This window comes from Pteropus medius, unplaced genomic scaffold (assembly GCF_902729225.1).
Source record: "Pteropus medius unplaced genomic scaffold, Ma_sr-lr_union100, whole genome shotgun sequence".
In the NCBI taxonomy this organism is placed as follows: Eukaryota; Metazoa; Chordata; class Mammalia; order Chiroptera; family Pteropodidae; genus Pteropus; species Pteropus medius.
Window position 1 is genome coordinate 695,768 of NW_024352784.1, and position 27,564 is coordinate 723,331.

Below are 27,564 nucleotides of genomic sequence, written 5' to 3' on the forward strand. Positions count from 1 at the left end.
GTATAGAAAGGGGCTTATTGAATTTAGTAACATGAAAGTCATTGTGAAATTCACAAAATCTATTTTAGTGAGATGATGAGTTAGAAAATGTTCTGGAGAAAGCCAGAGGGAGTAAGAATTATTTTAAGGTGAATATGTGGAGAGAATGAATACTAGCTATCTTTTTGCTCTCAAGATGAAAAGAGAAATAAAATATGCAAGGAAGGTGATTTTTGTGCTGAAAAAATTTTTTTGTGCCTTTACAAAATGAAAAGTAATAGAAGATGAATCAAAAAAAATTAATGAGCATAAATTCACAGCATCAGAATAAAGTAATGTGGATTCTTGGAAGTTAGGCAACAAGAATTGACTGCAATTTTCTTTATGGTATCTGTGATAACACTATAAAACTACTATTATTCATACTCTCTCTGCTTTAATTTAGAAAGAACTTGAATATCAGAAAACGTTCAAGAATTCCCTTAGCTTCATTCTCAACTCAAAAGAAGAAAAGTAACCATTACTTCCCAAATCCTATACTAATATAAATACATTATAATAATATTTCATAACTTTCATTAATAGTCCTACTTCTCCCTCCAAGTTCTGAATTCTTTGAAAGCTATCTTGAATAAAAGAGACAATTCATTAGTTTGCAAGGAAGCAATTATGTGAAAGGCTCCTGCTAGAAGAGACCTGGTCATTACTAAGTTACTATGTTTCTCATAAGACACATAGAAGCCTACATCTCATTATACTAATCAGGGTATATTTTTAGTTTCCTCTTTAAAGAGTTGAGAAAACAGAGGACTTCTGAGAGTAATGAAAACATACAGTGCATTTTTTTCTTAGAGTTAAATCACAAGTATCAAACTGGAAATTCCATTCACAATTAAAAAACAGCAATTTAGTTAATCTGGCCCAGATAATTAGTTTCACTAGATTCAATTTTCTGGATAATTGTTCTAGTTTCCCGTTAGTATTTTTCTTTCTGATATGATTGAATTATACAGAAACTGAATTATACAGAAAACCTGAAAGTGAAAAACTCATGTGGAGGATGATGTAGCATAAAAATGATTTTGGAATTCTGCAAAAACTTGAATGCAGGGGGACTACTTATCACACTCACTTGGCAAGGTCAGATACCTATACTTTAAACAGACAGAAGCATTCTTTTCTTTCCCATCTTTCACCAGGCAAATGTCTCTTTCATATGTTATGGGATTTCATGTCCTTATAACCTGAAAAAATTCTTATGACACAGTTTCATACCTGCTTGGTTTTTACCCCATATACAACAGGATTCATAGTGGGAGATAGAAGCAAATAAATGTTAGCCACAATGATATGGCAAGATAAAGGGATCGTGTGGCCTCCAAAGCAATAGGAAAAGAAGGACAGGAAAGCTAGACTGTAAGAGAAACAGTGGCACAGACGTGGGCAGTGCAGGTGCGAAGGCCTTCTGCCGAGCATCTGTTGTGGAGAGGCTGACCACTGCCCAAAGAATCATGGTGTAGGAGACTGTGATGCACAAGATGTCAAAGCTTCCAATCAGGAGGGCAACCATCAGACCATAGATGGCATTGGCCTTGATATTTCCACAAGATAACTTGGCTACAGACATGTGGTCACAGTAGGTATAGTGTATGATATTACCTCTACAATAGAGAAGTCACTTTCTAAGGAAAGTAAATGGAATGATAAGCAGCACCCCTCTGAGAAAGGTAGAGAACTTATCCTTTGCAATTATGGGATTGGTGAGGATAATTGAGTAATGCAGAAGGTAGCAGATGGCCACATAAGCATCCCAGACTCCATCCCTATAAAGGTATGGACAAGGAACATCTGTAATAGACAGCCATCAAAGCTGATTTCCTTGATACAGAACCAGAATATGCAGAGGGCTTTAGGGATTGTGCTAGAGCATATGACAAGATCAGTTAGGGAAAGCATGGCCAAAAAGTAGCACATGGGCCTGTGCAGGAAGTCCTCACAGTGGATGAGACTGAGGAGTCCACAATTTCCTACCACAGCCACAACATACATGGAACATAATAGGAAAGAAATTCAGAAGTGCATGTCCTCTGATCCTGGGATCCCATTAAGAATGAATAAGGCTGGTGTCACTTCTGTTTGGTTTGCCATTAGCCATAATCAAGCCAGTATGGTCCGTTATCATCTTACAGCATCTGTGGGTCCTCCTAGACAGAGACATGAGAAGAAAACATTTTGGTCATTGTCACTGTCCTGATTTCTTTGTCTTTTTTTTCCCCAAAGTATATTTCTAGAGCCAAACAATCCATTTTTCTGCTTCAAGTTAATATAAGCATAAACTTTGTTTAAACCAAGTGGATTTATTTTTTATATATTATTTTTTTCATTCACTCATTTATCAATGTGTACTTTTTAGAGCCTAATATTTGCCTAGTTCTTTAATATACAAATAGTATCCATTTATAAAGGATGAAGTTTTTGTTCTTATTTTTCTGAAGCTATTTTTGTTTAGACATTATTTAAATATTAATAACTATGCACATAGTCCAGGCAGAAAAAATCAATGAGAAAAATCATAAAACTTTAAATCATATTTTTGAGAAAATAATATTGTGATGTCTCTTACATGTGGACATTAAGAGGCTGGAAATGGAGTTAGATATTGGGCAGGGGCCAGATCATGACATACTTTATCAATAGCAGGATTCTCCTAAGGAGATGGTCAGCCTGAGGGACATATTTTAGCTACCTGTTTCTCATATTATTATTTTGTGCCTTTACAAAATGAAAAGAGTCAGAAGAGTACAAGAGTCAGAATTCTTTAAGAATTCTTGAAATGCAGGTTAATTACTATAATTTGGAAAACACAAAGGAACCTTTAAGAATAAAACCAGAACATAATTATGTAAATCACAGGGGAAAAAAGAAGCAAAACATTCCCATGATAAAACAGAGAAAGCAAAGTATTCCTAAAGAAATCAATAGACTATTAAGGTGACAAAAGGCAGATCAAATATATTGGTTTGGGCTATTAAGGTAAATTATTTAAACTCCCTTATATAAGTGAACATAAATCTGTTAATTTTATAAAAATGTACGTAGGCAGTAGAGAGGGTCACATGATAAAGAAAACCAAATGAGCACATGAAATAATGTATACTTGTCAGAAAAAATACACATGAAATTTGGAACAGATATATTGATTCAGATGAAGTAGAAATCAAAGCAAGAAAAAATGGGATACTTTTTTTTAAAGAAATTCTAAGTAAAAGTCATAGAATACAATTAAAGTTGGTTGTTTTAATCATGACACTTTGACTCTACTTTTAATGAAATATCTGGAATCCAAATCATGGCAAGTCCAGAAATCCTTTCATAATTTATTAGTATACAGTAGGTATTAATATGCAGACTTTTCAAATTAACATTTAAATCTTATAAAAGCTCCAGTTTTCAGTTTAATGTCACTGATTCAGTTTTACGTTAACATTTCTACTTTGTTATCTGAATTTTAGAAAAACAGTCAAAATATGGTACTTTCAATTATATAAACACTGTTTCCTCTAGGACCAATATTGCAGTCCTTAGTTTATCGGTGTTTTAAATACACTTACAAATCTGTTTAAAAATAGACTGATAAAATTATATACCTCAAAGAACTGTCACATTATCATTTATCAAAATATAAATTTAAATACATATAACACAATTAACTACAATATCGGGAAGATTAACCTGAGAGGTAATATTTTAAAATATCTTCTGAAATTTTGTACTATTATTCTCATTTAAAATTTTTTTTTACATGTTTAAACTCTTACCTATTATGATTTCCTGTCTGCCTCAGTCTGGATCTTCCTGTTTCTCTAAAGATTTACCCACTTCTCCAGCTTTTTTTTTTTAATTTAAGCCAATCTTGACAATTCTGGACAATGCTTAATTCTAAATCTTAATATTTCCCCTATAATACCTGCTATAAAATAATCTCTATATGCTGTCATTTTCATAAGAATAATATTCATCATTTAGAAATGCTTTATTACAATAAGTTTCAGGTCCTATACAAGTTCAATAAATTTGTCAAAGATCCAGCTAGTGGTACAAACTTAACAAATTAAATCTATTATTTTAAAGAAAATTTTAATTTTTTTCCCAACAGTTTCCCCAATAAACTTTTAAAGAGACAAGGTTTATTGCTTAGAGGTCCCAGAAATTACATGCACACTTGGAGCTACATAGTGAGGCCATTGTGTGTATTATTGTGTGTGTGTGTGTGTGTGTGTGAGAGAGAGAGAGAGATTGAGAGAGAGAGAGAGAAGAGAGAGCAGACCTAGGGTTTTGCCTTTATTGGGGTCAAGGATGGAGGCCTAGGGTTTGATGGGCTCACTTTGTAAATCTAAAACATGAGTGTACCATTGTAACAACTGGAGAATCATTACCCCCCATGACATATGGGAGATAATAGACACCTTGGGCAAGCAAATGACCAGTCATTGACAGCAAGGAGGATCCTGTGTAGAAGCATAGCACCATATTCTTTATAAAGAAATCTCCCTGTGATGTGGGGGATACTTGGCTTGCAATGCATAATTTGTGACAATTCTTAGCCTTTTCTATGTTTTAGCAGGTGATGGCATAGTTTTTCAATTGTTCTCTCTTTTTTTGGAGATAAAATATCTAAACTTTGGAAATACTGTTAATTTTGAATAAACCAGGCTCCAAATATTATGGGTTAAGTAAACAAACAAATAAATGGGAATTTAAAGTACAGGAAGAGAAAAAACAAGATGCCTAAAAGGTCAGTTACTGAAATCAACCAAGATTTCTAAAACAAAGGAGCTGAGGAATTGGGGAAGGGAGGCCCATGTAGGGGTTGGCCTGGCTCTTTATCTAGTCATTACTGGCAATGTGTTTATTCAAGATTGCCCTTTTTGAAGTAGATGCCTCTTTGAAGTGGACTCCTCAGCCATCAAAGCTTAAGTCATGTATTTGCATTACAAACATGTACATGTATGTGTGCATGCATGTATGAATGGATGAATACGTGTGTGCACATATATAGATACATAAATGTTGTCATAGATAAATAGCAGGACATAGATTAGAAATTAGATATTTTAAAAGAAATTGATTTCGCTACTGCAGGGTTTTGTTCCTTTTCTTATGAAGTTTTACAAAGACCCTGGGAGAACCAAGTTGAATACATTTAAAATGATTGTGTCAATGATTTATTCATACAATCATTCATTAAAGTATTCTTTTTAAATTACCTCTTAAAATATATTTACTTGTCCCTCTAGTGAAGTAACATTTATCAGTGTGTCTTTTAAATATACTAATATGAGTTTATGTCCAGGTAGATGCTTTAATAGAAATGAAATAATATCTCATTACACATATATTGCTGTTTTTACAATAAGAGTATACACCTAGCACATTAAATTTTCTTCTAAAGGAGATTTTTAAGACTGTATAAATATTTATTAAACAGATGAATAGAATTTATTTAAATGTTTCTATCTTTTGATATCCAGGGATTCTTTTACTTAATAAAATGCTACAATAAATGTATCTGTTCATGAATCGAGGTGGCACTCTGTTCTTATTATTTATTTAAAATAAATTCCTAGTAGTGTATAAGAGTTCCATTCTATCATACCAAAAACAAGTTAATCTTTAAAAAGCCCATACTGATTTTATTGGGGAAACTGATATTTCAATGACATTTAAATTTAAAGTTGCTTAATATTAAAGATATTGACTTTATTTTTTTATTTCTAGTCTTATTGCACTTGGATTCGAAATACTATTATTTCTTCCTTAGGGATCTCAGTGAGGTTTTCTTTTTGATCTAATATAACTTCTTTGAGAATAGGAAGGAAAACATTGTAGATATAAAAGAAAAGTTAAGGTTATGTGATGTCACAGAAGTGGCAGCTGATGAATTTCAGAGAAGTAGATATGGCCAATAATATAACATGTTGTAAGGAAATCCAATTTTAAAAGTTTACTGGTGGCTTTGACAACAGAGTTCCACTTGAAACTTCAACTTATGGTTGAATTCAGATTATAATGTAGGGAAGGAATAGGGATCGGGTAAGGAAAGCAGAAATAATTAGTTCCAAAGTTATTTTCCAGAAATTTTCATAGAAAAGAAATGTCACTAAAGTCAAGGAAAATTTTGCTATTGGGTAAAAACGCCACTAAATTCAAACAGGTTGTGAACACAATAAATAGAAGTGGATGACAGTCTGAGCTCCCAAGAGCATATTTTGAGAACCTCGCGTGATCAGAAAAAAGAATCGGTAATAAATGAATACAGTAATAAGGGAAGAAATAAAGTCTGTAGATGTCAAAAGTTCATTTGAGGGTTAGAACTTAAGAGAGTTTATTTCCAATCATTTTATTTCTCTTTATGGAATGAACATTAATGGAATTTGGCAACCACAAGGGGCAAGAGGTGTATAAGAGGACAGAAAGAAATCTAACTATGGGAGGTGAACACACAGTGTAAATATATGTATGCCTTACTGTTAAAGTGTACAGCTGAAACTTATTGGATTTTTTTAACCAATGTCACAATAAAATACATACATATTATGCATACATACATACATACATACATACATACATACATACATACTTATTGCAAACCATGCAGGGTAAAAGCATAGCCATGTAGCAATGACATCTCAGTTAAAATCTGAAATTGTGAACAAATAGTGCTTGTAATCCGCATGTCTGTATATTTTCTTCAAAAGTGCTCCACGTGCTGCGTATAGGAACATATGACACAGAGTACAGAGTTGTTTCAGAGTTAGGGTTGTAGGATTTGTGTGCTAGGAAGATGGACAATTTGAAACAAAAAAATAAAAATTTAATTTATGAACTATGGTGTTTAGAATTATATAAAAGTATTAAAATCTGTTTAAAATATCTCAATTTGAAGATTTGAATACAAAATTAATTGAAACCAGTACCAGTCTATGCACTAGCAATCTTCCTATAGAACACTATAATAATTATTTTTCCTTTGAAAAATAGACAGTGTCCTGCATACATTATTGAATTCTAATATTTGCAAACTGTTCATCTCCACCTATGTGAAATAGCACAATCAAAACATTCATATTCCTGAGAATGTAAGCTTTAAAAATCTGGTGCTTAGTTTTCTGTTCTCAGGACTGACATCTCCTACAGTGGGAGAGTCTGAATTTCCAGCAGAGAGTTTTATGCTTACTCTACCTAACAGTGTTGGATGGCACACTGAAAGGATGACAAGCAGACAGTGTGCATCACTAAAATATTAAAAATTAAAAGTGTTTATTTGTTAATGAAATGTATTAGGCCAATTGTCTAAAGTTATTCTTTTTTTGGAAAACAGAAAGCTTAGGATTTACAATAACTGTTTTCCAATCCCAGTTTCATAGATACAATTAAGAACTTTCCACTACATAAGGTAAACTAAAATTGATGAACTCAGATCTATTTGGCCCCCTTTTCCTTATAAATGGAAAAAGGAATGGCAAAGTCTTCCTACTCTGATTGGTTGGGTAAGTGACTGTCCTTTATAGGTTCAAGAGCTAGGAGTCAATGACTTCTGGAAGCCTCTCCCACCCCACCCCACCCTCACTACCCATAGTACAAATGTATTAGAATATTTGGAAATTGCTTGTCAGGTGGTTTATCCAGGTCATTTGAACTGAGGTTGGCTTTCCAGATGATAGAGACAAAAATATATCCATGGGATGACTATCCCAAGGTTAGAAATGAATAGTTATTTCTGACTTCTCCTGTGACCTCATCCATAGACGTCTTATTGTTCCATACCAAAGAATTCTAGTTTTCAAGCTCTTGCTCTGCCACTAGCTAATATTATGGATTTTGCTGAGTCATTCCTCTTCTTGGCTTCAACAGCTGATGGAGAAATATAGGAATTATGCAAAAGCATATGTTTCTTGCAGCTCTAATTTCTTTAACCATGGCTCTATGGTCCTATCTTCTGATCCTTACAGATGGTGACATATCCTAAAGTATGAGGTTAGAAATCCACGCCTGCTGCATTAGAAGAGAGCCTGGAAGTGAGGAATGGTCCTTGGACTATACAGAGGCTCTTCTAAACTAGCTTGGAAAACTCTCCCAATGTTATATTTCCTTAGATGGAAGTTAAAAATGCTAAACCAACTTGACCTCCTCTGTGATTATTAATCTTGGAAATGGTCTAGCAGGTCCTGTAGAGGACATCGCCACTCTATTAAAACCTCTTTCCAATCTCAAATACTGAGGATCATTTAATCTTGGAAAGCTTCTTTTATTTTGAACTAAGTCTGTTCTTTGCTCTTGGATCACTCAGATGTCTTGACCCCAGTTCCCTGACCCCATTGAAACACCCTGATGACCCTTTCCCGAATCTCTTTGGTCTTAACTCCATATACTATAGGGTTAAGAGCAGGTGGAAAGAGCAGATAGACATTGGCCAAAAGAATGTGAATATGGAGTGGAACATGGCGGCCAAAGCGATGAGTAAAAAAGGAGAAGAGAGCTGGTGTATAAGAGATGAGGATGACACAGACATGGGAACCACAGGTCCCTAGGGCCTTAGACCGTGCTTCATGAGATGAAAGGCGAAAGACAGCTCGTGCAATGAAGACATAGGAGACACCAATGCAGAACAAATCAACCCCAATGACCAATAGTGCTGCTGTCAGTCCATACACGCGGTTAGGCCTAGTATCTCCACAGGCTAGCTTCACTATAGCCATATGCTCACAGTATGTGTGTGGGATCACATGGCTTTGACAGAAGCTTAAACGCCCAATGAGGAAGGGACACGGGAGCATGAGCATGGACCCCCGCACCATAGCTGCCACTCCAATGCGAGCAATGATGGAGTCAGTGAGGATAGTGGCGTAGCGGAGTGGGTGACAAATGGCCACATAGCGATCAAAGGCCATGGCCAGCAGCACAGTGGACTCCATCATGCAGAAGGCATGAATGAAGAACATCTGTGCCAGGCAGGCGGAGGCAGAGATATGTCCAGCTCCACAACACAGAATGGCCAGTAGCTTTGGAACTGTGGAGAAGGAGGCAGCCAAATCAATAGTCGAGAGCATGCATAGAAACAGGTACACAGGCTTGTGAAGGGCAGGTTCAGTGACAACAACAACCAGGATGGTTATATTGCCCACAATTGTGGCTGCGCCCAGGCAGCACACAGGGAGTGAGAGCCACAGGTGGAACTGTTCCAGACCTGGGATTCCCAGGAGGAAGAAGACGGAAGGGTCCAGGTTGGTGTGATTAGGAGACTCCATGGTCTGGTCAAGAGTTCTGAATATCTTCTTTCATTAGAAACCCTCACATTGTATCACATTACCTGAAGAGACAACACAGAACAGGGATGTAAACAAGCCTAGAGTAATCTCACTAGCTATATTATGTTAAGCAAGCTTTTACATCCATAAAACTGGGATAATAATAGTACTATCCCCTAGAGTTGTTTGAGTTGTTAAGGGAATTATTTGAGTTAATATTTGTAAAGAGCTTTGAATAGTGCCTGGCACAGCCATACTTGTTAAATAAAATTAACATGAGAAAGGGTTTAAATAAGCATTTACATACATTAGAGTTGTTTTCTAGCTAAGACTTCTTGTCCTCAAAGAAAGGTATAGACCTCTTTCACTCTTTTTAGTTCTCTCTCTCTCTCTCTCTCAATCTTTCTCTCTTTCTCTCTCTCTCTCTCAGAGTATGGGAAGAGATATGTGGGAACATCAGTTCAGAACACAAACTTCCAACATAATTCACTGAATGAAATTATACATCGTTTCTCTTGCTTTTCAACTTAGAATAGGTTCAAGTTTGAGACTTAGGGCTTGGTAGTTATTTCTGATCTTAATATTACCACAGCTGCTTCCACACCTTTCACTGACTAAGAGATATTTCCCCTTATACCTGATCAACTTTCATTTGACATTCCACGAGATGATTCAGCTATCCTCACATGTTCAGTTTTCATTTCTCAATATGTTAAAGTTAACCCTTTTTGGATTTCATTCTATTTCTAAAACAGAAACTTCTAGCCTTTTATAGTCCACTCTTGTGTTAATCCTTTATTCACATTCTATCTATGGGTTTTGGTGATTTCAAAGAAAGATGTAGCCAAATCCTTCTCAATCTCACCCTTTCATAATGTCAAGAAGTGATTTTATAATTCTACCTTGACTCATGCCTAGACAGTAATGACTCCTCTTTCCTTGCGGAAAAATCTTATACTACTCTCATTTATCCCACCTTTCCTCTACCTCCACTGCATAGGAAGACACATTCCACAGGAAGGACTACTTAAACTAAAAGGAATTGTGTAGAATATGTGAAACCATGATGGTGATGGGATAGAAACAAAGGTCTAGTAATTAAGATAAAAGCTAAGAAATCACTTTAACTGGAAGCTTTAAAATGGGAATGAGAACTTTACTGCCCAGCAATTCATATCCATTTATTCAACCACAAATATTTAATGAGAACCTCCTCTATAACTAGCCCTATTCTCAAAGCTGGATAATCAGTACAAAAAAAAACCCCACTGATTCTAGGAAATCTGAAGAGTAAGAAAATAGTTATCAAAGGAGAATCAACTCTGTCACAACTCTTTCCTACTCCAGGTGTGTATATCTCAGATGAGAAGAAAGGTAAACTATCCTAGGCCTTAACAGACCAGATAATATATAAATACTCACTAAAGAAAAATCAGAGAAGCAGCTTTTCTATTTTCGGACTGCATAGAAGATCCTTCCTTACTTTGTGGGTAGATTTAAGAGATAAAACAACACCAGATGGCCCACGCTTGTTTCTAAACAACATCAACTATTTTTTTTCTCTCACAGACATAAGGAAAAACAGAAAGAGAGGAGGTTGATGACAAGTGATATTCTAATTGTAGCACATGGCCAATAAACCATATGCCCTCTACAGAAGAGAGATAAATGTGGCTTTTACCAGTAGGTGCATATGACGAGTCTTATTGGACACACTGCTCTCTGAGTTTATGTCTGGGAAGGCAGAGACAGTAAAGATCTAAGGTTCTGATCAATTTGACCTAGGGTCAAATCTTCCCTAAGGAGAAGTATATTAAGATGAAAGTTGGGATTTGTCCAGAAATGTGTCTGTTATTGATCTGATTTGAGCTCTATAGACCTCCACTTAATATTCCGACAAAAGTCTACTACAGATCTCATCCTTATTTTTACATATTCTTTGAAGAAGCAAAATATTGGAGGTGTATGATCTTAGAGTTTTTAAAGCAGAAAGGTGTGATGATAAAAAAAATACTGTAGGCATTGGAATTCATAAAACTGCAAACAGATTTTTGTATTTACATCTTAATGGCAGTGTCAATTTTCCTGTAAGATCCTACAGTTTTCTGATCTGTAATATGCTAATAATAATAATTTGTAAGGTTGTTGAAATTTAAAGACAAGTACCTAGTACAGTTTGTGACCCATAAAATGTGCTCAATAGATGTCATTTACTATTATCATTGCCTTCAGTATAATAGCAAAGTGATCTCATATCCAGTACAGGATCCTCATGCAGTTTCTTTAACCAATTAGAATCTAGTCCTAGCTTGAACATTTATATAATGAGACCTGTTCAATTGTAGGGCAAACATGCTGATAAATGTTTTTTATAATTTTTTCCCATATGCCTTCTAGGGCAACATAATAATCATTAGGAGATTGGAAAATAGTTTCCCTGGCTGTGCTAGCCAAACTAGATGCACTCAGCTCTGATTTTTATGACTTAGATTTGCTTGCTGAGCTAATGTGGATCTCTGCTCAACTGAGTAGCTCAACATAGATAATGGATCTAGATTCAGATGAAGAAGCAGAAAAGCCCTGCTTTCTACCCCACTCCAGCCTCTTAGTTTATGTCAGACAGTTTTATAATTTTCAATCATTTCATTAATTTACTCACCCAAAGCCAGAAGGCTTAACTTGATGATTCTTTATTGAGGTCCCTTCCTGCCCCCTAGGTCTCTGGCTCTATGCTTATGACTTCTTTTCTTGTAGAGACTGGACTGAGCATAGATTACCACATATCACTGGACTAGATTGACTCCTAATTTGATTGATATAAGTGAATATTACTTGCAGTTCTTATAGTTTCCTTCTAAGGCATTGCAGCCTTTACACATACCAACTTCTTCATAAGGCTATGTGCTATTATCATCTCACTCATTCTCATCACCATCCCATCTAACTCACTGAAATAAGTTTGTCTCACACCATCTCTTGTATAAAATATTTTATGATATTGGTAAACACTTTTGACCATTCTTACTCAATTTGAACCTGTCCCTGTGACTCAATCTTTATTCTAATTCTTATTGTGACATTAAAACCAATTCCCTCAGTAAGATAAAGTTCTGACATCACAATTTGGAGAAAACACTAGGGATAGAGAAGACTTTCCATGCCTGAAACTGCATCACAAACCGAAGGCTGTCATTCTGTCTGCACGAGAGCATAGCTAAACTTGGGTTACCTCTGCCCGTTGTGAGAACACTAGAGCACAAGAAAAGCTCAAGATAATCATTAAGGTTCTGCTGATTCCCCTTACCCATTTTTTTTTCTGTTGATCCCTGCAGTGTCTATCTCACTAGGCACATACATTTCTCTCAAATGCTTAGTGAGAAATTTTTTTAAAGTAATTTTAGCAATATCATAGTAAACATCATGAACTTCCTTAATAATGCCTCCCATTTCCCTGATTTGGCTAATATATCATTTGTCCCTTTATTTGCTGTCAGCTCCTCACTGTCCTCCCTTTTCCAACCATTGAGCCTAATACCAGACTAAAACTCTTACTTTAGGAAACTTGTTAAATAAAACTCCAAATTAGACTGCACAGAGTTGTTATTAAGCCAAATCCTCTTTCCTGACCTCTAAATCTCACTCTCCCTGTTTTGAAGTAAACTTCTCTTCACCCAATTGCACAGATGGACTTCTCTTAAGGGCTAAGAAATGTCTTTGCAGACTCTTTCCTGATCCAAACTCACATGTCTCTGGGACAGCAGAAATGAGAAGGCACAGCATTGTGGAAGCATCCTCAGAAGATTGAAAGAGGATTACTAGTCTCCCACCCTCAACTATCTGAATACTGGGCCAAGAGGTTGTTATACTGATGAGACCTATCTCACAGCCCCACTTGGGAGTTTATGAGTGGCAGTGGATTTATGGCTAGAGTCATCTAGGGAGCTTCTGTGTTCTCTAGGAAATTGAGCATTCAAGCTTTTTTATTCTAGTTGACCAGGTCAGAATACAGAGGTGGAGATAGAGGCTTTTGTTAAAGAGTCAGGGAAGGGATATTTGTAGCCTACTCCCTTGAAATTCTTTCTCTATTTTTATTTTGTTTGTATTTTATTTCTCCACATCTCAAATACACTACACCACACACGCACACACACACACACACACACCCCTCCTATTAGTTGTAATTTTTTGATTGAAACTTGAATGATACAGAAGTCAATGCATTTTCTTAATTTATGTTATTGTATCATTGACATGTCTACTAAGAATTTGGGGTGTTTGGGAGAAGAAAAGGGACAAATAAAATGAATATTAAAAAAAGAAGACATAGCAACTATAAAAGTATTATATGATGTTACTATAAAAACCTAATGAAATTAGGTATGAAATCTTAGACCAACTAAATATTTTTCAAAAAATACAATTAAAGTGTTAAATATTAGAAAGTCAAAAAATTAAAAATGTGTAATAAATTTTGAAAATTTGGAAACATTCTTAAATGTGTCTAAAACAAAAAATGCAAGGGAATCCAATATCACCCTCCACTCTTTTCATATGGAGCATTGTACCAGAGGTCAGAGCCATGCAATAAGAAAAAAATTAAATGAAATAAGTGTGAATGATATTAGTAGTTTTGTAAGAAGGACAATAGAACCTACAGAGCATTTGTTGGACTACTAAGAGAATTTAACAAGATTGACAGATATAAAATTAACATAAATAAATGGGCAAAATTTATGAAAATTATGGAGAGATGTGAGAAATTTTATATATATCAAATATGTGGTTAAAGAGAGCACAACACAATGACCTTAGATGGAAAACTCAATAGCCCAAAGATATTTAATCTCCTCAAATGAATCTATAAATGAGATGTAAACCTTATTAAACTACCAAAAAGAATTCTCTAGAACTTGTCAAACAATGATGTTTATATAAAAAATAAAATTCTAAAAATAGCCACATTTGTAAGAGAAAAGTAGGGAGACTCGCCGTACTAGACCTTAAGTATTTTTAAAAGATATAGAAATTTGTCTAAAACTGTTATAGAATAACACCTGGAATAAAATAATGAAAAGCACTGCAACAGATCCATACATTTATCTGACATACATGTCATTAATAATCAGAAAGGATAGAATGTACTAATCAGTAGTTGGAGTTATCTATTAATATATTTTTAAAATATAATGAATATAATGATTTCATGACATATAGACAACAAAAATTCTAAACAGATTAAACATAAATCCTTAAGATATTATAGGTCTGTACCTTGATGATACTGGGCAAATAAAAAAAATAAGACAAAAACACACAAATCATAAATAAAGCAATCGATATATTTATCATTTTTATAATTTATATTAGTATGACATGGAATAATAATATTCAAAGTAAATAAGTTAGGAGAAAATTATTGAAAAATATAAGTAACAGTGTATTTTTAAGCACAGAATAAAAATAACTCTATCAATTTAAAAGAAGACTAACAACCAATAAAGAAAATTTGGCAAAAATATGCGAAAATAAAATTCACTTGGTTAATTAATAAATTTAACAGAAAAATACATAATAATAAGGTGTCATTTCATATGCATAAGATTAGCAAAAATAAACTACAACAAATGCTAGTAAGAATATGGGAAATAGAGGCTCTCATGTATTGTGTGGACATATGTAAAATGACAAAAATATTTTGAAAGAAATTTAACAATATGTAATAAAGGTGACAATATGAATAACCTTGAGTAAAGCAACTTTGTTTCTTTGTGTATATCATATTGTAGGATATTTCAACATTACAATATCATGAAACTGCAAAGAAAAGAAAAACTATGGCATTTTGATATAAAGGAATGAGGCTTCTCATAATTGGAGTCAGCCCTGCCTCCATAACAGTGCTCCACGTGGGCCCCAACCCAGACCCTTAGATGCACCTCCACCCCAGTTGCCACGAGGACTGCGATCAATAGTTAAGCACACCTGTTTTATTTATATATTAATTAATTTATTTATAAATTTATTTATTTATTATCAAAAAAGGCATTTCTTTTCACAAAAGGCATACCATGGCAGACTAATTAGGACTTCTAATGCAGAAAACTGTAAAAGGAAACACAAAAAGGATGCTATTCATTTATTATAGCAAAAAGTTAGAACATGCACATTTTTTTTTTAATTCAGTAAATTCAAAGGATGGAGTAATATGTTACAGATAAAATAAAAAACTAGATTATGCAAAATGTTACATAAAAAGGTTACACACTAAGCCCTCTATATTTAAACACACAGATGAAGCAAGACAATATATTTTCATTTTCTTTTTTTAAAATTAATTAATTTATTTTTAATTCTTTAATATCACCATATATTTGACCCCTATTACTCCATCTACCTCCCCCATCTCCCCTCCCCTCTGGTAACCACTAGTCTATTGTGTCTGCCCATGAGTCTCTGTTTGTTTGTCCTCTTCTGTTGTTGCTTTTAGGTTTATATCCCACATATAAGGGATATCATGTGGTTTTCTACTTTTTCTGTCTGGCTTATTTCACTTAGCATGATTATCTTGAGGTCCATCCAGGTTGTCGCAAATGGCAATATTTCATCTCTTCTTAAGGCTGAGTAATATTCCATTGTATATATGTACTACAGCTTCTTTAGGCTATCATCTATCTTGTATATATGTACCACAGCTTCTTAGCCAATCGTCTATCGCAGGACACTGGTTTCTTCCATGTCCTGGCCACCGTGAATAATGCTGCTATGAATATCAGTGTGCAAATATCTTTTCGAATACGAATTTTCAAGTTTTGGGAGTAAATACCCAGTAGAGGGATTGCTGGATCATATGATAGATTGATTCTTAGTTTTTTGAAGAGCCTCCTTACTGTTTTCCATAGTGGCTGTACCAATTTGCAGTCCCATCAGCAGTGTATAACGGTTCCTTTTTCTCTGCATCCTCTCTAACACTTGTTATTACTTGTTCTGTTGAAAATAGCTTTTCTAACAGGTGTGAGATGGTATCTCATTATGGTTTTGATTTGCATTTCCCTAATAGCTACTGTTGTTGAGCATCTTTTCATACGTTTGTTGGCCATTTATATGTCTTCTTGGGAGAAGAGCCTGTTCAGGTCCTCTGCCCATTTTTTGATTGGATCATTTGGTTTTTGTTGTCGTTGTTGTTGTTGCTATTGAGTTGTTTGGGTTCTTCATACATTTTGGATATTAGGCCCTATCAGAAGTGTAACTTGCAAATATATTTTCCCATTTGGATGGCTGTCTCTTTACCTTGTCGACGATTTTTTTTTGCTGAACAACATAGCTATGTACATGAGGCAGGTTATTTGAATTTGTTTCCATGATTTGAATTGAATCCATGTCAGCTCTGAGTGTTTTTGCCCTAGAACCCAGAAGTCACCTGGGGCATGCTCTTCTCAAAATATATCCCTAGCACACAAAGAGCCAAGACAAACTGCACAAACACATTTAGGGTCTCTGCTTGGGCCATCCTTCAAATGTGCAGAACAAGCCATGGCCAAGTCTCACCCAATGAAATGGGAAGGGTCATTCCACTCAAACGGGCAGGTGAGTCATATTTACTAGCTAATAACCCACAGTATCATGTGTTTTTAATATTCACTGAATTTCTCTAATAAAGAATTAAGGACTGGTTCTACTTAATTTGTTTAGAACTTTACCAAGAAATGTTAAGTCACTGATGGCGATGTGGCATGTTGTATTCAAGTCCCCCACACCACTCATCTCTATCTCTCTGCATCTGCAATGACCTATTTACAGAGACTATCTTCTAATTTTAGTAGATTTCTGTTTCTTATCATGCTTGAATATTGCATATTGAAAGATGTATTATTTGTCATTATTGCATATATGACATATTAAATGGACATGTGTATGTTACCCATATACTTATATATGTATGTATCACATATGTATTATATATACGATTATTACATTTATTAAAAATTATTTTTTATTTCTTTTCTATACTACAATTGGGATATCACATAGATATTTTTGTCTATAAAGTAGGTTAGGCATGTCATTTTTATAATTAAGAATTACTTAAAGGTAATTTGGGTTTGAGAGGAATAGAACCACTGCCCTAGAGTAAAGCATACATTAACATAAAAGAACAAAATTCTCTCAATGCTATTCAGATTTCCAAAAAGAATACAACCATGGCCCCACCATCTCAAAAAGAAAAATATTACTTCGTATTCTTATTAAAAAGAAAGCAAGATTAATTGCAAAATCTAGAATTCTCTAAGGTATCCCTGGCTTTATAGGGTAAAAGCATCACCAAAAAGCTATTCATATTTTGACAGAAGAAAAACAACTACAAATGTGAAAAGACTTACGTCCTTTAAATATGGAATCTTAAGAGCTTGTGTCAGCATCTCTGATCAACTTCAACTAAACACGAATGTACTATTAGTTAAAACATAAATAGCCCCCACTTCCAGTGCCTAGAACAAAATGGCAATCCATTAACCTAGTGCTTCTCAATGTGGGGTTCTCAGAACAGCAGTATCTGAGGACTTGTTAGATTATGCAAATTATTGTGTATTGCATCCCACCCAGACCTACTGAATCAGAAATACTGGAGATGGAGATCAGCAATCTGTGCAGTTAAAGTCCTCCTAAAGATCGAGAACAATCACTGTATTCTTTTTGATGGTGCTTATGTAGAGAAATTCATTATTGAGGAATTTGGATGCAAAATTATTGTATTCTTTCAAAATTATTGACCATTTAGCGAATTCTATAGTCATTTGATAGGAAGTTACCATTTGTTGAATCAGTACTTTGTTCTCATGTAATGGCACGGAGATACCTAGGTTTCCTTACAACCAAGATGAATTGTTTTGAACAGAGAATGTAGACTATTATCTATTGAAGAATGACTTTATTTAAAAGTCTTTATTAAAGAGTTAAAGCTATATCTATGGGCATCCACCAAATAGAGAGAAGTCACATAACATCATCATTACACGAAAACTGGAAATGGTCAAAATTATCCCTTTTTCCTCTGAGAACTGCTTTCAAGTCATGTCGCTCTTTGAATAAAAGGCCCAATAGGATCCTCTAGTGAATTATTTCTTTCATCCTTTTTTCCTTGACCCCTGGAGAGTCAAAGCTGTACCCAAAGTTCTTAGATGATGAAATCATAGAGCCTTGGTCCACTGTAACAAGAAAGCTTACATGTTGTGCCCAGAGAGAAACCCAGGAGGAGAGGCAGTGTGGGCAGGGAGCCCTTCTCAAGGGCTAACATCAGCTCAACAACAACAACTAGTGTTCCTTAAAACAGGAGATAGGCAGACTTAAATTGTGACTTCTGAATAACAAGTCTCTGATTATCGGCAGAAAAGATACCGGTAGGAAGAATTTAGTAAAACATTTCCAGGTAAGTTCTTATACAAATCATTAAAACTACCCATACCTCCCCTTCTTTCAACCATATTGTTTTCCCTAAGAGCCTTCTACCTCTGGCCTCCACAAATTCTATTTAACTGGCATTTGTTGAATAGCCACCAGCAACCTCTATCCCAGATATCTGTTAATACTGCTTCACTTCTGAAAGTTGAGCGAGTTTACAGAGGATGTAAGGGGTAAGGGAGTAAAAGAGTCCCAGAATCAGATGATTTTCAAATAATACAGAAACATTATCAGATATGAAAAAGTGGAGTTGATTTACAAATCTTCTCTCACTGTGAGACTTCCCACTATTATTTATACTTATATAGTTGATTTACAAATCCTCTCTCTAGTGAGACTTCCCACTATTATTTATGCCACTAGAGAGAGGATTTGTAAATCCTCACTAGAGAGAGGATTTGTAAATCAATTATATAAGTCTCCTTATATAATAAATGCTAAATGAGAGGAATTGCATAAAGAAAGGAAACAGCTGAGGCACTGTACAATAGAGCACAGATCTGGGCAGAGCCATGATGTGGTCAAGAGCAGAGACGTGAGGGTAAGATTGAGTTAAAGGAGGATAATTCTTAGTTCGTCAAGAAAAAAGGAATGTGGAAAGCATTTTAGGCAAAAGGAGATGTCAGTCATGGATCCAATTCTGACCTTGTCTCTAGAATTCCATGCACTTGACAGCAAGGTCACTCTGAATTTCTCACTATTCCTTAAATATATCTAAGTTTTCTAAGTATCAGAAAGTTTTAAACTACTCAGGTGTTTCTAATATGCAGCCAGGACTGTGAACCACTTTTTTACTCTGTGAAGAGTAAAGATGTCAATCAGAGGGAAAAAGAAAAATGACTGTTTTAGAAGATGGTATGTGGTTTAGAGTGATAAAAATAGAAGCTTAAAAAGCAATTTTCCAGACCCACATAAAAGTAGAGAGTGAGTCATGTGAAGGTGTGTAGAGAGATGAAACAGTGAGGATAAACACCCTGAGGCAGGAACAAACTTATCATGCTTAAAGAAAAGCAAAATGGCCAAGAATGAAGTGAGAAAACGGGGAGAGCGTTAGAACATGAAGTTGAAGGGGTGACCTAATGCTGAATGATACCTTGTACACCATGAGCATTCATGATCAGATTGCATCATAGTGCCTTGTACATCATGATAGACTTTTGATTTTATTCCTTATATAATAAGAAGCTATTAAGAATTGTAATATCATGTTATTTATATTTTTAAAAATAATAGGGCCACTCTACAGGCAATAAGCAATGTGTAGGCAAAAGAGAAGCAGAAAGACCAGTGAGGTGGTTATTTCTTCAGTCCAAGTGAAAACTAAAAGTGTCTTGGCTAGAACTCTGGTGGCATAAATAATAGTGGGAAGTCTCACTAGAAAAGGTAAAGGCAATTAAGAGAGAATGATATAACTGCAGGAACACATTTTGTGTGAGAAGAAGTAAATGTGATTCAGTTCAGAAGCAGATAAATAAACTTTAAATAAAAATGAAGCAAGCCATTCTTTCTAATAGGAAAGCAAAATACGTGGGTAACAATACCGTTGGTGCTATTTCGATGGTGGAGAAGTGAGAAAGATATCTTTTTTTTCCTGAAAAAGAAAGAAAAATCACCTTCTGATTTTGAGAAGGGAGATGAGCATTTCAGGAGATTAAGAAGAAAGAAAATAAAATGTCCAACAGGATAAAGTATAAATAGAAATGTGTAATGATTGCCTGGTTATGCTGACAACTCATTTAAGGACTGTGGTAAAACTAGAATCAATGATCATGCTGTATGTTTCTTGAAGTCATGTTTAACTGCTCCTGTAAAGTAGATAGATTTGGGTTTAACAAGAGCTGATTCCTTACTATAGTAGTATAATTAAGGGAAAAGGAACAAAGAAGTAGAGTATAAACACAAGAAAGTAATTGTGGTGATGGACTGTGTTCTCTATCCTATCCTGGTGAGGAGGTAAGAAGATAATAATACACAGGAAAATATGGTAACAGTAAATACTTGAAAAGAGAGAGAAATTTTGCTTAATTCGTGATAAGAACTGAAGAATAAATGAGTACTCTTAGGTAGCCTAGTGGACTAATTTGAGGTATATGCCACATGACTAAAGGGAATTCAATCTACACATGAGGGCCAGTTGTAGTAAGAGAAAGATGCACCTGCCAAGTTAAAAACCTCGAAGGGGTGGCCAAGTGCATAAATGCTTAGCTTGAGAGATAGTGGGAGGCAGCCACCTAATAGTGTTCTTATTTGGACAATAAATCTCTTAGACTTTGTTCGAAACACAGAGAGTCCCAGAGGGGAGAAACAAGATCAAGACTAGAGAGTGGATTCCTGAAAAAAGAACAACACATAAGAGCAAAGAAACCCAAGGAAGATTTTCCCCAACAGCTCAGCACCCTTCCAGCAAAAGGTAAGGAAGGAAATTTCCTCTCTGTATAGAAAGCTTCCCAGTGAGACGATCCTGGTTCTTCTATCAGATTCTTCCATCTTTTAACCAAGGATAGAAATATTTTCTTCTATTCTTACTCAGAACTATAGAAAAAAATTAAGTGTAGTATTAGTGAACTGAGAAAGAAGAGAGTAAATGTGCATTATGCAGAAAAGAAGCCTGGGCTTCATTACAAAAATTATTGTGAAAATAACATAGGTGCTTCGAGATAGAACTAGAGTCATATTGCAAACTCCATGATCCCAAAGATGTATTCGGGTTTTTTTAAGTTGTTTTATTTAGTTAGTTAGTTTCTGGTTACATTTCTTTTTATTTTTCAAATAACTTTTTATTTTTCAATTACAGTTGACATACTATATTAGTTTCAGGTGTACAACATAGTGATTAGATATTTATATAATTTACAAAGTGATCTTCCTATTTTCAGGTGTACAACATAGTGATTAGATATTTATATAATTTACAAAGTGATAACCCTAGTACTCATCTGACACCATACAATTATTACAATATTATTGACTACATTCCCCATGACTACTTTTTAACTACCAATTTGCACTTCTTAATCCATTCTCCTTTTTCATCTATCCCCCATCCCTCTTCCATCTGGCAACCATCAAAATGGACTCAAAGAGTTATCTTTACATCTTTCTCTGAGTCCCATTTCACCAAGTCATTAAAAGTTAAACTGTGAATATGACTTTGCTGAATTGTATACTTGAAAATTATTGAATTTCGTTAACCATAATAATAAAAAGAAGTTAAACCGTGAAAAACAACCCACTACTCATATCTCATTGGCAGGTGTCTAAATTTCTTTAGCAACCAAGTTTCTACTATGCTAAACTTCAACCATTCCAGCTTCCTGACCTTTACTCTGATGGGCATACCTGGCTTAGAGTCAAAGCACTTGTGGTTATCTTTTCCTTTCTTCTCCATGTTTTTGGTTATTCTCATTGGCAATGGTGCTATCCTCTTCCTGGTGGCCACAGAACCTACACTTCACACACCAATGTACCTGCTTCTGGCCCTGCTGATGGTGGCTGACCTCATATCCACGCTGGCTCTGTTGCCCAAGCTCCTCTGCATCTTCTGGTTCAATGATCGAGACATAGCTCCCAATGCCTGTTTCACCCAGATGTTTTTCATTCATGGAGCATCTGTAGTACGATCAGCCCTACTTGTTGCAGTGGCTTTTGACCGCTTTGTGGCTGTGTGTGAGCCGTTACGCTATAATGCAATTCTGAGCCATTCCTTAGTTGGACGCCTGGGACTGGTGGCTCTAGCCAAGGGTGTGATACTTATCCTACCCATGCCTCTTCTACTTCAAAGGTTGCCCTTCTGCCACATGGTCATTCCTCATACCTACTGTGACCACATGGCTGTGGTGAAAATGGCCTGTGACCACACCAGACCTAACCATATCTATGGGCTCTTTGTGATTCTACTCGTTGTGGGACTTGATTTGCTGCTCATTGGCTTCTCCTATGGTCTCATCCTGCAGGCTGTGGTACGCCTTAATTCTCGAGATGCCACCTACAAAGCTCTCAACACCTGCTCAGCCCACATCTTTGTCATCTTTGTCACTTATATCCCTGCACTCTTTTCCTCTATCATCCATCGCATTGGACTCAATATCCCACCTCATACTCATATTCTCCTTGCCAATCTCTACCTTCTTCTACCCTCAATGCTCAACCCCATTATCTATGGTGTAAAGATGAAGGAAATACGAGACAAAGTAGACAAATGCCTGTGCAGAGGACATGAATAAGCTGTGGGTCCACACAATCAACCTGTGAGTAAATGAACAATGAGGACAATTCATAATGCCTTTGCCCAACCATCCAAGACCCAGTTGAGTTGTGGAAAGAAGAGACCATGGAGGGGTGTGTGTGTGTGTGTGTGTGCGTGTGTGCGTGTGCATGCGTGTGTGTGTGCACGCATGGTGTGTTTTGGCTTCCATAATGAACGAATATGTTTGCGCTTTCATTGGGCTATGAACTAAATGGCAGAACCTAAGATAGCTCTTTCTATATCTTTTGATAGGAGCGCTCTTATAATATGGGTCTCCTGATGGCTCTCACATTTATGTTCATGTTCATCAACTACACACAAAATTTTTCTGTAAATGATCCAAGACATCTTTCCTTGTTTTGATGAAAAGTTCATATTTGCTTCAGTTCCTTGTTTTCTATTTCTCTGTCTCTGTGTTTATTTTTAAATAGTGTCTTATTACTGAGAGGGGTTTCACATACTCATTTTTTTTTTGGATACCATTTCATAGCTCTTTAGAAAATTAGTCTTTTCATCAGTCATTTTTAATGCAACAGCTATGTAGCATGTTCACAATACCAGTCATATGACTATGATGATTTTGATGCTTATGACAAAAATGAAGGAATTAAAGGTAACATATGTAGACTCAGGACTCAAGGACTATCGAGGTAGATATTATAGATTTTATTGCAAGGGGACACTTAAGACCAGAAACTCCATCCTAAAAAAGCATATGTTAGCAAGAAGGTACCTATTCCTGAAGTAATATTCCAGAGTGATTCAGGTCATACATGAAAACCAGGTTATATGATAAAGCATTGCCATGTTGAAAGGATTTAAATCATTGTAGTAAATGAAGTTTCTATCTAATCATTTAAATACATAGTTATCATAGGATTAATTGCACAATAAGGCAAATACAAATTAGATATTTAGGCAAAAATGATCCCATTTCTAAGAAAAAGTAAACAAAATAAAATCATGGAGTATAAAAACTTGAAAAAATAGTATAGTTGCAGTTTTAGCACAACTTAAACAATTGTGATTATTGATTTTAAAGTCAGGAAAAAATTTCTAAATTTCTAAATCTTCCTTAAATCTCTATCACTGTGCTTGATTCTTAAAAGGATGATGACACTGAAGATGAGTAATATATGTACTCTTTATCCTCAGCTTGGGATTCTAGCCAATACTAGCCTCTTTTCTACTTAAGAACATTTTTTTAATTTATGTGATCTAGAGCAGAGAGCTTCCTGTATAAAATACTTCTTTCCGTTTGGTTTCACCTGGTCCTGCCTGGCCTTCAGAGTAGGAAAATGCCTACCAAACAGAAAAATAAACCATATTATTCATACCAGAGAAGAAAGAAAACTACTTTCTTCAGCCTGTTCTGCAGTTAATCTCTTTTAGTAAACAAATATCCTACTTTATTCTTAACTAGAAAACTGTTTTTATGGAGGATGTGTTTGGGGAATATTGGCCTGAAGAAAGGAAAAAGGGTACAGTCTAATAATTAAGATATGGTGGCTTCTCTGTGCCTTTTTTGTACTTCATAAGCCAGATTTCCTATTGAAGGTGAGAGCATAGAGAGAGAATTTATGCCTAACGCTAACTTTTGGTCACCATCACGATCAGCATGTCAGAGTTTAGAGAGAAAATAAAGTACTAAATATTCTACTATCATCAAAATATATTCTCGGTGGTGAAGACAGCATTCAAATCTTAGAAAAGCTGATGAGGACGTTGGATAATAAAACCCACAAAAAATGTTCAGGACAGGAAAGAAATTAACCAAAGAGGTAAAAGACCTATTCTCAGAAAATTATAAGTCTTTGAAAAAAAGAAAATGAAGAAGATACAAATAAATGGAAGCATATACCATGCTCATAGGTAGGAAGAGTCAACATCATTAAAATAGCCATACTACACAAAGCAATCTATAGATTCAATGCAATCCCTATCAAAAAACCAATGGCATTTTTCAGAGAGCTAGAGCAAATACTCCTAAAATTTATATGGAACCATAAAATACCCCGAATAGCCACGGCAATCTTGAGAAAGAAGAACAAAGTCGGAGGTTTCACATTACCTGATATCAAACTATACCCGAAGGCTAAAGTAATTGAAACAGCATGGCATAAAAACAGATACATTGATCAATGAAATGGAATAATTAGCCCAGAAATAAATCTACACCTATACACTCACTTAAATTATGACAAAGAAGACAAGAATGTACAATGGGGGTAAAGACAGTCTCTTCAATAAATGGTGCTGAGAAAATTGGACAGATGCATACAGAAAAAAAAAAAGAAAGAAACTGGACCACCTTCTTATATTGCATACAAGAATAGACTCAAAATGGATTAAAGACTTAAATGTAAGACCCCAAAACCATACAACTTCTAGAAGAAAACATAGGCAGTAATCTCTCCGATATTGCTAACAGTAATTTCTTTTCAACTACATCTCCTCAGGCAAGGGAAACAAAAAAAAAAGAATAAACAGATGGGACTACATCAAAATAAGTTTTGTACAGCAAAAGAAAACATCAACAAAACAAAAACACAACTGACCGAATGAGACTAAGAAGATATTCACTTACAACACATCTGATAAAAGGTTAATATCCAAAGTATATAAAGAACTCATACCCAACAACAAAAAAACAAACAATGCAATTAAAAAATGGGCAGAAGATCTGAACAGATATTTTTCTAAAGAGGAAATACAAGTGGCCAATAGACATATGAAAAGATGCTCAAGATCATCAGAGAAATGCAAATTAAAACCACAATGAGATATCACCTCACATCTGTCAGAATGGCTATCATCAATAAATCAAAGAACAACAGTGTTGGCAAGGATATAGAGAAAAAAGAATCCTCACACACTGTTGGTGGGATTGCAAATTGGTACAGCTGCTATGGAAAACAGTCTGGAGTTTTCTCAAAAAATTAAAAATTGATGTACTTTTGACTTAGCAATTGCACTTCTGGGTATTTATCCAAAGAAAACCAAAACAATGATTCATAAAGATCTATGTACCCCTATGTTCATGGCAGCACAATTTACAATAGCCAAGATATGGAAGCAACCTAAACGCCCATCAACAGACGATTGGATAAAGAAGTTATAGTTCATATACACAATGGAATATCACTCAGCCATTAGAAAAAAAAAATCCTACCAAAACACGTCAGACAGAGAAAGATAAATACCATATGTGGAATCTAAGGAACAAAAAGAAGAAACTAATCAAAAACAGACTCACAACTATAGAGGACAATCTGGTAATAGTCAGAGGGGAGGGGACGTTGAGGGACTGGGAAAATGGGGTGAAGGGTTAAAGAAGTACAAATTAGTAGTTGATAGATGGTCACGGGGATAGGGAGCACAGCATAGGGAATGCAGTGGGCATTAATGTAATGGCTAGTTGGAGAACCAGATGAAAAAAAGAGCAATTAGGAGAATCATTTTATAAACTGTATAAATGTCTAACCAATGTACTGTATACTTGAAACTAATAATAAAAATTTAAAAAAAAAAAGCTCAGGGTAATAACTGTCCTAGGAGAGGAGTGGATGGAAGAGTTTTATCTTATGTTCTTCGCATGTTATTAAGTCCAGAAGAAATATCATTTGTTAAGGTGGCTTTATGCTAGTTGTTCTTGGTATTTTTACATATAATAGCCCATGGAATCATTTTAACATTAACTCGAGTTATGTAATAATATCTATTTTGCAGATCAACTCACAGAAGCTCAATTTCTTTGTAATTTCTCTATAGTTACACAGATACTAAGTGGTTAAACCTGAATTTAAATCATAATCTTTCTGGTCATCACCTTCCCACTCTGTTATGCCCATGTTGCCTCTCTAAAGATGACCATGAATGAGGAAGTTATACAGCACAACTAAGTGGAACTTTTAGCAGGAATTGTTTTAATCAGAAAAACATGGAAACTATTATGTGCCTCCCTCACCCCTAATACCAATAATTAATTTAAAGTGTTTCTAGGTTGTAGTATGAACAGTTACCACTATTTGGAGAAATTAAAATATCTTCCTTTTCTAGTTATTCTGTTTTTAATGCCCTACCTCACCCCCCATCCAATCTACACTCTTCTGAGACATATATTGTGCCCATAGGAGTTGGCTTTTCTAGAAGCACTGCCCAGGCTCCATTGACATCTACCTTTTTATATGGTTTGCCCAAGGGAGCTAAGGAGACCCTAGGAAAAGATTAAACATATAAGAATTTTACTAGTGGAAATACCTGTGTGAAAGAAACTAGGAAGACAGGATAGGCCATCTAGATTGTACACAAAGACTAGATTATATAATAGAGCAATCTTTTACCTCACAAGTATATGTCTGCCCTTAATATCTTTAGGATCATCCTCAATCATTGCCTAGAAGTATCCTCTGCTAAGCATGACCTTGGCAAACAGCAAGAGCTTCAGGCAATTATAATTTATCACAAATACAAAGTCACAATCCATCTGTTGCACAGCACAGATTTATTTCCCTACATGGGTTCAAGAAGCTGCTTCTACATGCTTCCTAAAGGCTTTTTTTCTTGAGAGAAAAT

General features: G+C 35.2%; 1 protein-coding gene and 1 pseudogene across 1 annotated transcript; both read right to left on the reverse strand.

Annotated features, from left to right (window-relative positions):
* Nucleotides 1–1,248: 1,248 nt before the first annotated feature.
* LOC120590264 (olfactory receptor 52N4-like) lies at nucleotides 1,249–2,127 on the reverse strand (annotated as a pseudogene).
* A 5,882-nt stretch (nucleotides 2,128–8,009) lies between these two features.
* On the reverse strand, nucleotides 8,010–9,305 carry LOC120590267 (putative olfactory receptor 52P1). Its single transcript, XM_039847896.1, has one exon. It carries the CDS (start codon nucleotides 9,285–9,287, stop codon nucleotides 8,322–8,324), a length of 966 nt encoding a protein of 321 aa, XP_039703830.1. The 5' UTR covers nucleotides 9,288–9,305; the 3' UTR covers nucleotides 8,010–8,321.
* Between the last annotated feature and the right edge of the window lie 18,259 nt (nucleotides 9,306–27,564).